At 40.0% G+C, this 17103-nt stretch overlaps 2 protein-coding genes across 3 annotated transcripts; both read left to right on the forward strand.

Annotated features, from left to right (window-relative positions):
* Positions 1–390: 390 nt before the first annotated feature.
* LOC109895899 (AT-rich interactive domain-containing protein 5A-like) lies at positions 391–8291 on the forward strand. 2 transcript variants are annotated; one of them, XM_020489979.2, is made up of 7 exons: positions 391–521; positions 2001–2083; positions 4883–5038; positions 5264–5316; positions 5947–6044; positions 6141–6300; positions 6426–8291. In XM_020489979.2, exons 3-7 carry the CDS (start codon positions 4885–4887, stop codon positions 7689–7691), a joined length of 1731 nt encoding a protein of 576 aa, XP_020345568.1. In that variant the 5' UTR covers positions 391–521; positions 2001–2083; positions 4883–4884; the 3' UTR covers positions 7692–8291. The 2 variants fall into 2 exon arrangements, with proteins under 2 accessions (XP_020345568.1, XP_020345569.1); XM_020489980.2 differs by having other exon boundaries at positions 416–521; positions 2299–5038.
* Positions 8292–8375: 84 nt separating this feature from the next.
* LOC109895898 (DNA replication complex GINS protein SLD5-like) lies at positions 8376–12244 on the forward strand. Its single transcript, XM_020489977.2, has 8 exons — positions 8376–8694; positions 8870–8956; positions 9052–9165; positions 9270–9367; positions 9501–9589; positions 9742–9832; positions 11148–11252; positions 11618–12244. The coding sequence occupies exons 1-7, from the start codon at positions 8587–8589 to the stop codon at positions 11242–11244; spliced, it is 684 nt and encodes a 227-aa protein (XP_020345566.1). The 5' UTR covers positions 8376–8586; the 3' UTR covers positions 11245–11252; positions 11618–12244.
* Positions 12245–17103: the final 4859 nt, after the last annotated feature.

Raw genomic sequence — 17103 nt, forward strand, 5'->3', positions numbered from 1 at the left:
AGATCAAATGATGACATAAAGAGCCGTTGTGTTGAAACGGCGTGCAATGTTTATTAACAGTGAGAATCGCAGAATGGGAAACTTACTAAATGACTGAGAGTTTGACTGTGTGATATTAGATTGCTTCTTGTGTAAATATTTTCTGTCTGGATTTTTAATGATTTGACTACAATGATCAAATATATAATCTTCTTTTTTTTTTTTCATCTGTGTAGACTAGTCTAGTAAAACACATAAAATATTGCCTCAGGTAATCAATCTGAGAAAGGCTACATGAGAGTAAACAATTATTAAAACTGTGCTTCAATGTGCCTTGAGCCTATTATTAGGTGTTCAGAAAGCTGCTATCAAAAACTCTAACTCCCAGACTCACTTGCTGTCCCCCCAGACATGACGAACCAATGATGATCCACTGAAGACGTCTTATTTCGAGGTGTGCTGAATTAGAGGCACTTCTTGAATAAGATTGTGCTGAAACAAAGTAAACGATCTTCAGGATTCAACGTATTGTTTTGTAATGAGTAAGTTTTATTTTTTTAAATGTTAAGTACCATCAGCTTTCATTGTTTTAGTTGGAGAATAATCTAAATGTTTTGGCAAATACACTTAGTTATAATGATGATGTAGCCTGGAAATTGTGGCACTGTTTAATAACATTTGCAATCAGACAACAGCCTATTGTTTTTAGTAACGTCGATCACACATTCAAATTTTAATAATGCGAAATAAAATGTGATGGGAGGTTGTGAAATTGTGCTTAAGGTAGGCTACATTGCCTGGGGCAGGTAGGATATTGTAAGGATGCAAGTTAACTGACAAAGTTTTTTTTTTAATAGAGACATAAATGACATGCATGTACGTACGTTCATACATGACAAGGGAAGTTTATGCAAATGTTATAATTTGTATACTAAATTAACTTTTTCGTTTAAAAAAAAGCACTAAGCAGAAACATTTGAAATGCCTTATTCAAGCAATATAGAAATATTAGTATCATTCCTAATTACTGGTTTGGAGCTTATAACACTGGAATACAACCCAGATATGGTAAATTGCAATTTATCAAGACATAAGCAGGTTACTTTAAACTGTAGATGAATTTGAATGAGATAGAAAAATACTTGTGATTCATTGGAAGTACCTCAATTACATATCTTTTTCTTTAAAAAAGACCTTCATACATTGACTAAAGTACATATTTGAAGAGATGAAATAGAGAAGTTCTATAGAAAGCATGATTCATGCTGTAAACCACAGCTCAGGAAATGGCTGATCTCGAAAGAGAAGCATATATTGGGTGAGGAAGAGATAAGAATGTGGTTGTTCACAGTTCATGGACAATGACAAATACGTTTGACAGTTGTCAGGATGGAACATGGACCGATTTGCTTTCAACCTTTTTATGTCTTGTACATTCGGATCAGTAATAAGGTTTTTCTCTGGCAGCTAACAAAGACATGTTGTACCTAAAAATGATGGAGGGGTTTGGTCTTGGGTTTGGTGTATGATCATTTGTTTTCATTTATTCAATGCAAATGAAAAACTGAAAACCAAATAAAACTGTATGCCTTTTACATTACATTTCTCATTTTCATTCATGTTGTAATGCTTTCATATCAGGAAGGGTACCACATAACTGCGGTTAGACTCATAAGCAGGAAGTGGTTTTGTAACCATGTGGTTTTATATTAGAACTGAATTTTCTTTTGTCGGTACTGGAGTGTGTGTTAGTTTACAAAATATTCAGTAATAGATCACAAGTCCACTCTTTCTTGCTGCTGGCACAGGACTGGAAATGCAACCATAGGGGAACTACAGAATCAGCCTTTCACATAGGTTGGGTTTTATTGTGTCTTGTTCTGGATCACCTGGTCTGCCTGATGATGAATATGGGACATACACCATTCTTTGCTTACAGTTCACACATGCCCTGAATGGAGTGGAGGGTGTGTGCTTTCGCATAGTTGTGACTGTTTTTTTTCCCCTGTGTTCTGTGGCAGTATTAGATCCTGAAGGGGAGCGAGACACCAGTAAGAGACCAGTCAGGGAGGAGGGCAGAGGTGTGGAGGGGACACTGAACCAGGTGAGACGGGACACTGTCATTTATCACTCATAAGGACTCCAGGCAGCTTGAGACACTTTCAGTACGCTCACATCCTTAATTTCTTATTTGTGTTTCATTTCCCCACTGCTTTCAGTTCTCTATTTCTTCAAAAATCAAATAAGCATATCAAATATTAGGCTTGTGTAAGGGGTGAATTTTCTCTGAAAAATTGTATGTTTTCTTCTTCTTTACAGAAGTTGTAAAATAACAAAACCACAAGTCACCTGAAGTCACATGCATGTCTTCTCTGATATGTCTGAATTCATGTGTGGCCATACAATTTAAAAACACAAATATATCTAAAGGGAATGATTTCTCCAATTAGAAAATGAAATGGAATGTGAAGTACAGAGGCTACCGAAAGTCGAGTGTTTGTTATTGATGACTGTATTTTATGTTTATGGTTTGCGTATGTTCATTGTGGCATAAATTCACAATTTTGTTTTGTCATCATCATAGGAAATAATATTGCTAAGTGTCATGTTGCAATATCACAAGTCTGAACGTTTCAGCTTATTCACAAATGAGTAATAGGAGGAAGGTGATTATTTTATGTGGGAGTTAAGTGGGTGGTGTATTATGGAGTGTGAAAGAATATACGTACACATTTCCCTGTAATCTATCTACACATACAGAAACTGCAGGAGTTCCACTCAGACACAGTTCTGGTAATTGAAGATTTGAAAATAAAAGTTAGAGCAGAGAAGCATCAAATTTCCAAGACACTGATCTGAGATGAAAGACTGTGGTTTCTGTGGTGACAAGTGGCCTGTTGATAGCATCAACCTGGCATCAATCAACGTGAGTCTTGTTGACACATTGACATCAACATCTCCTACGCCCTTTTCCAAAATGTGAATGTGGGGGAAATGTAGAGGCTGTTTACTGACAGTCTTTCACAGCGATATTCATGCTTATTTTAGTGTGTGGTTTACTGTGATGTATATTGTATGCTGGGCTTCATGACTCGGACTGCAGTAGTTTCCTGTATGAAACCAATGTCACATGGAGCTGACTGACATCTCTCTGTTTTGTGGTCCAGCCATGAATAGAATGCATTTATTCAATATAGTACACAAATAAATTAACAACTGGCTGGCTTATCTTATAGTACTTACTGTAAACCTGTTCAATAGTCATGTGCAACTAATGCATTACGTTTTTAGAAAATACTATTGAATATTTTCTGGAAATGTATTGCCCTATATGACTAATCCATATTCCAGTCATACATGCTTTGTCTTTGTTCTTATGAAATTTGCATTGTAACTCATTGACTAACAGATTAGATGTGAAGATGGCTGTGTATGTCATTAACAATTATTCTGCAACTCTGTAAAGTACTTAACCATTTAAAAATATATATTTAGTTGAATATGACCTAAAACGCAACATAACTCATCTATCCATAGCAAGAGAAAGAGTTGCAGCTGGCCAGTCAAGGCAGGAAGAAGAAAGTGAGAGAGCATTGCATGGTGTTAGTGGAGAAGCTCATGGATGAACGATGGGCTGTTGTAGCTGGGAACTGTATCTATGGGACAGCTGTAAAGAGCTGTGAGTCAGTCAGTGCTATCCCAAATAGGGGCCTACATCTTCACTATGACTCACCACTGGGTCCCGCTTCTCGGAACCAGTAACCACAGATAGGAACCTGATTCAATATGAAACTCTGGTTGACTTTTGCCTACAGTGCAGCATACACCACCGAAACAAAATAGTCTCTGTATTTGGTGATTCAGACTGGGATATTGTATTTAACATATGTTTTCATTTTCTACTCTCATTTGATGTAAATGCAATAAAAAAGATCAAACTTGTACACTATCTGTGCATAACCCTGTGCAAATTGAACCTGTATGAATGAACCTGTATACTAAACCAATATGTTCCCTTTCAGAATTTGGACTGTTGCCAAAAATGATATTTTTACAAGTTTTGGGGAATTTCAGCTTCCTATACTTTTGTTATGTTAGTAAGTGTTAGTTTGATCAGTTTAACGTGTCATATACACTTCTCATCCTGACGAGTGCAGTGAATTTGAGGACATTTATTGGTGAGCACTGGGGTTAATTTCTGCTTGCCTCTACTGTTTCATTTCTCATTTGGTATCCACCGCATGTTGTGACTTTTCTACTCGTTAGTGTTTGCTTACACAAAGCTTAAACAGAGTTCATAATAATCAATTCCTGAAATATGCCTCTGAAAACAACTCTATGCTACACCAGTAGCACTACTGATAATTGCAAACAAAATGTTCTTACTTCACTTTTTTTTGCATGGAACAGATTCTAATCATGTGAACTACTTCCTACGCTACTCAGTCTTTGTCATTTCTAAATTACATTCATCCCATTCACTTTCATGTCAGTGGAAAATATATGTATAATAAAGGGCTTGTGAGTAAAGGCTTTGTGGGGGAAAGAGGCCTTTCATACTGTGTAAAAAAAAACTATTCATACCTTCATATTTGTTATTACCAGGTCTAGACCATATGTCTGTTGGTTTCCCTTTTGTACAGGATGTATGGTTACTTATTGAAAGGGGTGGTAAAAGCCAACTCAAATTCTAGTTGTCCAAGAAAGGACAAGTAGTCTGAGAACAGACTTTGTTGCAATCAACAGCATTAAAATGATTTCCTATTTTAAGATTGGTTTATTTGCCCATTGCAGTTCTGTTTTGAATAATTACATGTAAAGTAATTGTATGCATTCCTGGAATTGGATTTGCATTTCTATAATTTCTCTCCCTCTTTTGTCGATCTGGTGGTCTCTACTGCAGCGATGGAGATTTCTGACTCGGCCAGTGACTGTGAGGAGAGGCCCAGTTCTAGCCCAATGGAGACAGAGGAGAGGTCCTTCATAGCAGGTTTGCACTGTTTCATGAAGGACCGTGGCACACCCATCGAGAGGATACCACACCTGGGATTTAAGCAGAGTGAGTCCATGTTCAAAGCATATAGCCATAGCTTTATCACCCAATCTTTATCTGCATACATTATTATATAGATTCATTTCCTCTGCTCAGAGCACCTCAATCTCGAGCGTAGTTTGAAGTAAATGCATGTGTTAAGACCATCTCATCATACTGTAGCTTCATAGCGAACATAATTAATTATATCATTGTGCAATGTCCCCATGGAGTTCAAATTTCTACTTGCAGTTAACCTGTGGAAAATCTACAAAGCTGTCGAGAAGCTTAGCGGTTACGACTCTGTGAGTACACCCATATTACACTATGTGTAACTCTGTGAGTACACCCATATATAGTACAGAATCATTCAATATGTTCACCAGACATAGGTTGTTGCTGTTTTTTTACACTTGACCTGATTGTTGATCATACATACAGAGATGGCAGTGGCAGCTACTCTCCTTGTATATATTTGTTATGTTGTCAAAGAGACCACGCAGCTTAGCATCTTGTGTGGCACATTAGCTTTAGTTGACAGGATGTTAACATGATTGTTCCTACCACATTAAGAGCCGAGTCCACACTAGGCTGCCAACATGAACCTGGCCATGTAGCCTACCGTTCTACTGCTTTGTTCTCTTTGGCTGAATGAAGTTTCCACTCTGTGGCATGTGTACACGCCCAATGCGCTGAGAGAGGAAGGGTTTCTCTGAAATGCCACTTGAGTCAGATTTCACAGGAGCTTGGCCAATACGACCTTGTTCTCTATTTTAGTAATGAGCCATTCATTTAAGCTCCCTCCATATATTCTTAATTAGTTCCAAAATACAGATTAAGCATTGTCTTATACTGTACGTCAAATATAGGAATAGTGATTCTGGATGAGTGTCTTAAAGGTGCATGTTTGCTCACTATGGTGTATGATCCAACAGGTTACATTGCGGCGGCTGTGGAAGAATGTGTATGATGAGCTGGGCGGCAGCCCAGGCAGCACCAGCGCTGCTACCTGCACCCGCAGACACTATGAGAGGTGAGGACAGATACTGCTTTGCTCCCGCTAACCTGTCAGTCAAATCACTCCATCTCTACCTGTTTTCATGGTGTCATCTGTTTGTGTTAAATACAGGCTTGTTTTACCCTTTGAGAGACAGTTGAGGGGGGAGGAGGACAAACCTCTGCCTCCAAGCAAACCGCGCAAACAGTATAAGAGGAGTCCAGACGGCAAGGGGAGCAAGTCTGAGGGCAAGAGGAAGAGGCCCCATCTGGAAAAGGAGACAGACTCTGAGGTATCTCACCTTTTACCTGTTAATGGCCATTGTCATAACAAAGTCACTTCCTGTTCTTTATTACTCCTGCCTATGTACCCCACCTGTATGAGTGGAAATGACCTCTACATGTTGTCTTGTTACAGGGCCAGGTACATTCTACTCCATTGTCTCCATGGACTACTCCATCTGAAAGCCTCCACCCAGACCATCCTCCACCAATCAGTGAGACTACCGTGTGTGACGACCTCTCTTCCTCAGCATGCACCCTATCCCGCCAAGCCCAGGGCCCTACCTCATGCCCCTGGAAAGGAAGTCAGCTCCAGTCTGCTGCTGCAGATATCATCTCTCCTCTGGAGAAGAAGAAGCGTATGGCCCAGGCCAGCCTGAGCGAGTCCCAGGACTCCCAGAGCGCCAGACAGGGGGACTGTAAGGGCAGGCCCTCTGTGATCCACTGCTCCCAGTCCCCAGGGCTGTTCCTTCCCAGCCGGACACGCACTACCTCTGAGGGCTCTCCTCTCCCTCCGTCCTCCTCCTCCTCCCGTAGCCCGTCCCCCTACTCCATCTCTTCTGAGGACTGTCCAGCACTAACTGAAGACAGGCCCCCAGTACCAAAACCAGAAGTACCCCCTCATTTTTCCAGCAACCCTATATCTGCACACAGTGGGGTCCACAAGCCTCAGACCTGCAGCTCTGATGTCAAGGAATATGTTGGCTTCCCTGGAGGACAAAGAGATTTCCCTCAGGTCAGCCCCCTACCAGTTGAAACGGTCTCTATCAAAGGCCGAAGTAAAAACTCTGTATGGAGCCCTGTCTGCAATGGGAGTAACAGACATCCAGCTCACCAAATACCCCCACCAACGTCTTGCACATATACTGTTAGGTCTTGCTTGGTTCCATCCACCTCCAGTTTCACCAAGGTTTATCCCAAGTCTATGGAGTATTTGCGGCCTATACCCTTTCAGCCAGGTTACACATTCCATCAGAACCCAAATAGGCCCATGTTGCATGATGACCGTCTGATCTATAAGAAGAAATTACAGATGGTCCCTCGACATTATCAGACGGAGAAGAAGCAGAAGTCCAGGACAATGCTGCCCAAGCCACTTCCAACTCAACAGCCTGTGTTCCACCCTAATGCCAGCATCCCAGTGTCCTACCTCATCCCAGCCTATGACAGGACAAGGGGAGACTCTGGGCAGAAGCCACCTGTACACCCTCTCTTTATACCTACCCACGTCAGACTGTCCCAGTCCCAGACCAGCCCTATGTACCGCCATGTCCCAACAGGAAACACACATACTTCCTCTTATGAGCCTGCTCTCTACTCCTATCCCTTTCACATTCCTATGTGTAATCCCCATACTGGATACAGCATCACTGGTGTGCATTATCCTCACACCAGGCTTTGATAGCCCCACTCTCAGACTCAAGGCCTATTGACAATGTGACAAGTCAAACAGAGATAATGACAGTACCTGCTTCGTTCTAGGCATTTTCAAAACTTGCCTCGAACACTGCTGCATTCTATGTGAGTGATCAACAGGGAAACATTGTTGTGATTGTTATGCTGAGATGTGCTCCCCTCCATGGCAACTGACAGAATTGCACTGATAAAAAGGACTATACTTTCTGTATTTGTAACAATAACTTTGAGGTTTACTGCGATGCACATGTGCTTTTACGGGATGATCAATTCATTTTACATTGATATAATATATGAAACAACACAGATTTATTTTTCTATTTCTGAATAAAATCTAAAACTATTCCTGTCTCATCCTAGCCTGCATTCTTTGGTAAGTAACCATGGTCTTTTTTTCTACAATATTTTAATGACATTGGAGCCAAATTAAACTTCAAATTAACATGCTCCATGATAAATGTTTGAGAAATGGGACATAACACTTGATCCATGGAAAGTAAACTACTGTTCATTAAATTCAATATTTCATATATGTCACTAGCACAGGGCAATGCTTGAGCTGAAATAAACATCGTTTTGCAAATAATAATTGTATTGTATTTACTGTAGGCGTAAACCAAACACTGCGCGTTTGTTGCGCACGTTTGAATGTCTCCGACGCCTTCACGCGTTGTATTCCGTTGGCGCGAACTTTAACCGGAAGTGTGTGGTTTTTGTTTGTTGTTTCTGTGTTGTGCTGTCGAAATCGAGCTTTACAGTATTGTTATTTGTAGTTGTAATGTAGAATGTTAACATTCTTCGTAGTTCAGCAGAGTACCAACGTTTTCTGGTCTGCCGTTGAATAATTATTGTAGACTAAGCAAGTCCGCTGAAGAGCAATCATGTCGGATGCGATGTCTGATGATCATGATGCCAGCGACATGAGCGGAGGAGATGACGGCCAAGAAGATGTGATGACTCCATCGGAACTGATTAGGAAACTGGAAGAGGTAGATAACTAACTAACTAGCTAGCTAGCAATGTTCGCTATACTGTAGCCAGACACACATGTTTTGCAATGCACAGATCCTGTCAATACAAAAAAAGACCTTGTCACTGCCGCTGCTCTATCATAAAGTGTGTGTGTGTGTGCGCGCGCGCGTGTGTGTGCTCCTCTGTCCCCAGGCTTGGCTGAATGAGAAGTTCTCTCCTGAGCTTCTGGAGAACAAGTCAGAGAGGGTGGAGTGTGTGATGGAGCAGCTGACGCACATGGTAAATGGTGGTGGGGTGCAGCAGCTGTGTCTCTGTGAGCGTGAAGGTTCCAGTAATAATAACAGGACTACTACCTTGTGTGATTCTGTTGACAGGAGGCCAATCTGCAGCGGGTTAGGAAGGGTGATATGAAAGCCAGTGTCCACCGCATGGAGATTGACAGGATTCGCTATGTCCTCAGCAGCTACCTTCGCTCTCGCCTCCAAAAGGTAACAACATCCCAGCATGATGTTTGATGATGTTCTTATGAGAGGGACTATAAATCAACGCTCGGACTGACACCGTTCTCTCTGGTCCTTTGTTACCTATGTAGATTGAGAAGTTTTTCCCTCATGTCTTGGAGAAAGAGAAATCTCGAGCGGAGGGAGATGCTTCGTTCCTGTCTCCAGAGGAGTTTGCCTTTGCCAAAGAGTGAGTGTTTTATTGACGTTGCCATTTGTGGTTATAATGACTGTAGCTGGACGAAAGTCTGTGCGTTGTTTGAATGTCTTATTTACTTCCATTATTACTATCGTATGTGCTGTGTTCCATCTCTTCCATTCAGATATCTGGCCAACACAGAGACCTATCTGAATGCTGTAGCTCTTAAACACATGCCCCCAAATCTACAGACAGTGGATATGCTAAAAGCAGGTGAGGCCTGGCAAGGTATTATTTACTATAAACAATATTCTGATGGGCTGCTTGTAAAAAATATCAGTGGCATAATGTTTAATGTGCATAGATGGAAGCATTGTATTCACATGCCACATGATTAACTCCCATGTGTAATGATGTGTACCCAGTGCCAGAGCCCTGTCTGGACTCCTTTGTGTTCCTGCGTGTGAGGGCGAGACAGGAAAACATCTTGGTGGAACCTGAGACAGACGACCAGAGGTACAGTATCACATATGAGCATTGGACTGATTGATGGGTGCTACAGCTTCACGAGAGCAGCTCCATTTTTATTTGGAAAGGCTTACTACTATCTCATTTTGATGAAGTATCAAGATTCAAGAATAAAGTCATGATTTGGATGTTATTTATGCAGCATATGTGGCAGAATATGTCTGTATACAGTGCCTTGCAAAAGTATTCATCCCCCTTGGCATTTTTCATATTTTGTTGCATTACAACCTGTAATTTAAATAGATTTTTATTTGGATTTAATTTACTGGACATACACAAAGTAGTCAATTGGTGAAGTGAAATGAAAAAAATGACTTGTTTCAGATAATTTTTTAATTGTTTAAATTAATCAAATAAAATAAAACACTGAAGTGGTGCATGCATATGTATTCACTCCCTTTGCTATGTAACCCCTAAATAAGATCTGGTGCAACCAATTACCTTCAGAACTCAGATTAGTTAGATTGCACACAGGTGGAATTTATTTAAGTGTCACATGATCTCAGTGTGTGTGTATATATATATATATCAAGGAAGACTCTTATAGACTCTGGTGGCAGCATCATGCTGTGGGGATGTTTTTCATCGGCAGGGTCTGGGAAACTGGTCAGAATTGAAGGAATGATGGATAGTGCTAAATACAGGGAAATTCTTGAGGGAAACCTGTTTAAGTCTTCCAGAGATTTGAGATTGGGACGGAGGTTCACCTTCTAGCAGGACAATGATCCTAAGCATACTGCTAATGCAACATGCGAGTGATTTAAGGGGAAACGTTTAAATGTCTTGGAATAGCCTAGTCAAAGCCCAGACCTCAATTCAATTGAGAATCTGTGGTATGACTTAAAGATTGCTGTACACCAGTGGAACCCATCTAACTTGAAGGAGCTGGAGCAGTTTTGCCTTGAAGAATGGGAAAAAATTCCAGTAGCTAGCTTATAAAGACATACCCCAAGAGACTTGCAGCTGTAATTGCTACAAAAGGTGTCTCTACAAAGTATTGACTTTCTGCACGCTCAAGTTTTCTTGTTTGTTTCACAATAACAAATACTTCAAAGTGGTAGGCATGTTGTGTAAATCAAATGATACAAACCCCCCAAAAATCTATATTAATTCCAGGTTGTAAGGCAATAAATAGGAAAAATGCAAAGGGGGGTGAATACTTTCGTAAGCAACTGTATATGTGTTTTCTATTTACTGTTACTATCTGCAAGAATATACCAGCGTACTCCACAGACGTTGTTTTGTTATTTATTGATATTCCTGGTCTTTTACTATTTTACATTTTTTGTCCATTTTCTTTCAGAGAGTATGTTGTGGATCTTGACGAGGGTTCTCAGCATCTGATGCGGTATCGCACTATAGCACCTCTGGTTTCAAGTGGAGCAGTACAGCTCATTTAACTGTCAAGGTACTCAACTAATAGGCCACACTGATTTCCCTCATATCTAATCTATGACACACACACACATCCATACTGTGTTTTTAAAATATGTTGGAGTGTGCATGATTCCAATCCCTCTCTTACGTAATAGACTGCTTTGTACTGTCATAATTTAAATTTTTAGCCTTTGCTTTTTGCCCTGAACATGGTCTCTTGGCAGGTAACCAAGTTGGATTCTCTCTCTTAGAACGTTTGCTTGAACAACGCATTACCAACATAACAATGCGGCAATTTGCCTCTGAACTGCAACACAACAGGCAGTATATTATGTTAGCACGTTTGCAGATCTGTCTCTGTAATAACATAGGCATACTCTATTTGGTCTGTTTTAGGCCCCTCTGTCCTTTGTTCAGTTCCACTTGTGATGGCTGATGACCAGAGGAACACTGACTCCCTTCATTGAACATTGCCTATATTGATTGAAGTACATTGAGGAGGGCTATATGGGCGTTATTTGTGGACTACCAACTCTTCAGGAGCCGGGCATGAACTGGATTGTCTTTTAAATATTTTACTGATTTACGTACCTGAGGACACTCATATCTCTCACATGAAGCCTGCTTTGAGTTGTAATAGTGATCATTGGATATATAGGAGGCTATAAGTGAGAGAGACTTGAGGATGACAGGAATACAATCATGTTATCTACATGTACATTATAAGGTTGAGTGGCACAAACAAATATAGTGAGTGTGTTTGTTGCTTGTACAATAAATGTGATTTGAATGGTGTAGAGAATGTCTCAGTGGTCATGTACAGTGTACACATATAATTGCCATTTGCAATTATATGTGAGAATACTCTTGCTTTCCAACCACGGTGCAAGCATGCCATTGCCATACATGAATTTGTATTTAGCGTGCTGTTGCTGCCTTGGTCTTATGATGTGGTCTATTTAAATCTGGGTGTGTGAATTGCTTAGACCACTAGAAATAAAGATGTAGATTTATGTTTATAGACAGACAGATATTAATACTTTGACTCCATGGTATGATGTCAAGTCCCCTGTTTTGGGGACCTGTGTGTTTCTGGTGCCGGTTCCGATCGCTTAAATCGATATGTGGACACAAAATGGCTTGCATTGAGCGGTAGCCCTGATTTCTCACGCATATGAGTATGTCTCTTCTGCCTTTGTGAAGCATGATAAGAAATCTGACACCACTTGAAGCTGGGATATCCCTCCTACCATTTAATTTGGTCTTCCGACTGTCAACTCCTGCCTGAACCCTACGTCACAACCGCTAACAATGCATATTCCTGGAATCCTTACATCGTAACGCAGCAGGAGAGTGGATTCGTCTCTGTAGCACATTCAGAAGTCGATTTATAGCCAGCAATCTAAAGTAATTAATATATTTCTGTTTGTCATAGATGGACAAGATTAATATGAGATGAAAGGTGAGTTCCTAACGAGTTCTGGAAGCCAAGCTAGAGCTCTTGAGATGTTCACAGTGATGGGGGCAGATGTTTAGATCAAGAGAGACCTTTAGAAAATATGTACACTTTCTCTAACACTAAATATATAAATATGTATTTTACAGTTATACTATAGTTAGAAAAAGTACAAGTCATTTCAAGTCTTATGCACACAGTTTTGTGGAATAGGAAATGTATCATATTTGTACTGTGTATTTGAGCTTGTCCCCTCAACTGACTACACCTAACAATTTTTTACCAGAAAGGTGAGATTAGAACCTTTCTTGGAGTATGCAGTGTTATTGTTTATGACCCTCTCATGATAAATCATTACTTTTGGGGATTACGTAGAATACATTTTCACTTACATTTAAGAGGTTAAGTCTTTAGGAATAGGACCTTGTCTCACGTTGCCCCCTAGTAAATAATGGTTGATCAGCCATAAGCTGTGCACCAACGGTCCACAAAGACACAAGCTGTTTGTAGGTGAGAAGAACACGCCTGCATCATTACATGCATTAATCTTACATACATCCAATGACGCCCAGAATCCCTCTCTTTCTATGCATCCGTAAAAACATCTCAGTTGTGTGATAATTTATGAAAGGTCATGCACATACAAACTATGTACTGTACAGTACCTTCAGGAAGTATTCATACCTCTTCACTTATTCCACATTTTGTTGTGTTACAGCCTGAATTCAAAATGGTTTAACAATACCCCATAATGACAATGTGAAAACATGTTTTTTGAAAATGTTAGCACCTTTTTTGAAAATTAAATGCAGAAATGTCTCATTTACATAAGTATTCACACCCCTGAGTCCATACTTTATAGAAGTACCTTTGGCAGGAATTACAGCTGTGAGTCTTTCTGGGTTTATACGTTTATAAGAGCTTGCCACACCTGGATTGTGCAACATTTGCCCATTATTTTCTGTCAAATTGGTTGTTGATCATTGCTAGACAACCATTTTTAGGTCTCCATAGATTTTCAAATAGATTTACACTGAGTCTCCAAAACATTCTATGACACAGACTGACCAGGTGAATCCAGGTTAAAGCTATGATCCCTTATTTATGTCACCTTGTTAAATCCACTTTAATCAGGGGAGGAGACAAGTTAAAGAAGGATTTTTAAGCCTTGAGACATGGATTGTGTATGTGTGCCATTCAGATGGTGAATGTATAAGATAAAAGATTTAAGTACCTGTGAATGGGGTATGGTAGTAGGTGCTAGGCACACCGGTTTGAGTGTGTCAAGAACTGCAACACTGCTGGGTTTTTCACACTATCAAGAGTGGTCCACCACCCAGAGGACATCCAGCATACTTGACCCAACTGTGGAAAGCATTTTAGTCAGCAAGGCCAGCATCCCTGTGGAACGCTTTTGACACCTCAACGAATTGAGGCTGTTCTGAGGGAAAAAGGGCGTGCAACTCAATATTAGGAAGGCGTTCTTAATGGTTTGTACACTCAGTGTAAGTCAAAACTGTAACTCAGCCACTCAGGAACATTCACTGTCTTCTTGGTAAGCAACTTCAGTGTAGATTTAGCCCTGTCTTTTTAGGTTTTTGTGCTGCTGAAATAAAGGTGGATTCATCTCCCAGTGTCTGGTAGAAAGCAGACAGAACTAGACCTCTAGCATTTTGCCAAGTATTACTTTAGTATCTTGTTGCAAACAGGATGCATGTTTTGGAATATTTTTATTCTGTATACAAGCTTCCTTCTTTTCACTCTATCAATTGGGTTAGTATTGTGGAGCAACTACAATGTTGTTGATCCATCCTCAGTTTTCTCCTTTCAGAGCCATCAAACTGTTTTAAGATGACTATGGGCCTCATGGTGAAATCCCTGAGCAGTTTCCTTCCATTCCAGCAACTGAGTTAGGAAGGATGCCTGTATCTTTGTAGTGACTAGGTGTATTGATACACCATCCAATGTGTAATTAATAACTTCACCATGTTCGAAGGGATATTCAGTGTATGCTTTATTTTTTATTTTTTTACCAATCTACCAATAGGGGCTCTTCTAAGTGAGGGCATTGGAAAATCTCCCTGGTCTTTCTGATTCAGTCTGTGTTTGAAATTCATTGCTCGACTAAGGGACCATACAGATTATTGTGTGTGTGAGGGGTACAGAGATGAGGTAAAAGAATAATGTTAACCACTAGTCCACATGGAACTTATGTGACTTGATAAGTAATCTTGTACTCCTGAACTTTCACTGAACAACAATATAAATGTGACATGTAAAGGTGTTGAAATAAAAGATCGCAGAAATGTTCCATACCCACAAAAAGATAATTCTCTCAAATGTTGTGCTAAACATTTGTTTACATCCTTGTTAGTGAGCATTTCTCCTTTGCCAAGATAATCCATCCACCTGACAGGTATGGCATAGCAAGAAGTTGACTAAACAGCATGATCATTACACAGGTGCACCTTGTGCTGGGTACAATAAAATGCCACTCTAAAATGTGCAGTTTTGTCACAAAACACAATGCAACAGATGTCAAAAAATTTGAGGGAGTGTACAATTGGCATGCAGACTGCAGGAATGTGCCATTCATCTGCAGCCATCACCTCATGCCTCGGCCCCATGTCTCAAGAATCTGTACACAATTCCTGAAAGCTGAAAATGTCCTAGTTCTTCCATGGCCTGCATACTCATCAGACATATCACCAATTGAGTATGTTTGGGATGCTCTGGATCAACGTGTACGACAGCGTGTTCCAGTTCCCACCAATATCCAGCAACTTCGCACAGTCATTGAAGAGGAGTGAAACAACATTCCACAGGCCACAATCAACAGCCTGATCAACTCTATGCAAAGGCGCTGCATGAGGCAAAAGGTGGTCACACCAGATACTGACTGATTTTCTGATCCACGCCCATACCAATTTTTTAAAGGTATCTGTGACCAACAGATGCATATCTGTATTCCCAGTCATGTCAAATCCATAGATCAGGGCCTAATTTATTTATTTAAATGGACTGAGTTCCAAATATGAACTGAAACTCAGTAAAATCTTTGAAATTGTTGCATGTGGCATTTATTTTTTTCTTGAGATTATTTATGCTTGTCATAACAAAGGGGTTGAATATTTATTGACTCAATTTTAGCTTTTCATTTTTAATTCATTTGTTGAACTGTCCAAAAACATAATTTCACTTTGACATTATGGGGTATTATTGTGTGTAGGACAGTGACCAAAAGCTAAATTTAATCCATTTTAAATTCAGGCTGTAGCACAACAAAATATGGAAAAATTCAAGGGGTGTGAATACTTTCTAAAAGGCACTGTAGTTTCACCCACTATATTTGGACAAATATTGAATCATACGTTGCCATTAATGCTGATATTGCAGGGCTTAAATGCTTGTGATTAAATATGAACTGAAGGTGATGCAAGTTATGACATGGTTTTTCCGGTTATTATTCTACATCTGGTTGACTCAATATCATCAGCTCAGGGTTCTTTATGGCTCATTGGAAAGATAATCAACCAAGGGTTGTAATTGCATCAGCGTCACAGTATGGGGAACTGCAGCTCATCCTCTTCTAAATAACTAGGTCATTGAGTAATACTGTGTGCGTGAGATAGTTTTGTTGGGGAAATGATATGTCCCTAAGCAAAACCTTCTGAAGAGATAGACATAGTGTGGTTTTTATAGGAAGGTAGTGTGTTGCATCATTTGTTTTTTCTGAAGCATTTCAAAAGTGATATATTTTCATTACATCACCAGTTGAACTATTAAACTTTAATACTATGAGCCAGGGATCATCAAATAGATTCAGCCGCAATCCGTTTTTTCATGACAGGATGGTCGGGGGACCGGAAAACGTAATTACAAATCATTTGTAGACTGCAAATTGACTGCAAGAAGCCAAATCAGATATGTTTGACAAAAACAGAATCATTTCAAACCTTGCTTACATTTGCATACAATCACGTCTCTCTGTTATGCATGGGAATACTTGGTAACAGATTCCTTAAGTTAAAATCACTTGGAGCTAATTTCCTGTGGGTTTTACAGTCCTATGTCCAACAATACAAATTCCACAAAAAAATGATTTTTTTATTTGTATTTTTTCCAAATAAAACCACTCGCAGGCCAAATTCAGTTGGGGAACCCTGCTATAAGTCATACCAGGGTGGCGTGGCTGGAATGATGTCCTTCAAAGACTGAATTATTTGATGATAATAATGATAGGTTGGCTTCTTCTTAGCTTACTAATTTTAACAGCTGAAAGAGAAGGGCTCACACTCCCATACCAGTGAGCTCATGGTCTTTGAGACAGAGTTTAACTGCAGTACATGCCACAACACATTATTAGGCTACATCTGGTTGACTCAGCTCAGGGTTCTTTACGGATCATTGAAAAGATAATCAACCA

Source organism: Oncorhynchus kisutch, linkage group LG8 (assembly GCF_002021735.2).
Source record: "Oncorhynchus kisutch isolate 150728-3 linkage group LG8, Okis_V2, whole genome shotgun sequence".
NCBI classification, from domain to species: domain Eukaryota; kingdom Metazoa; phylum Chordata; class Actinopteri; order Salmoniformes; family Salmonidae; genus Oncorhynchus; species Oncorhynchus kisutch.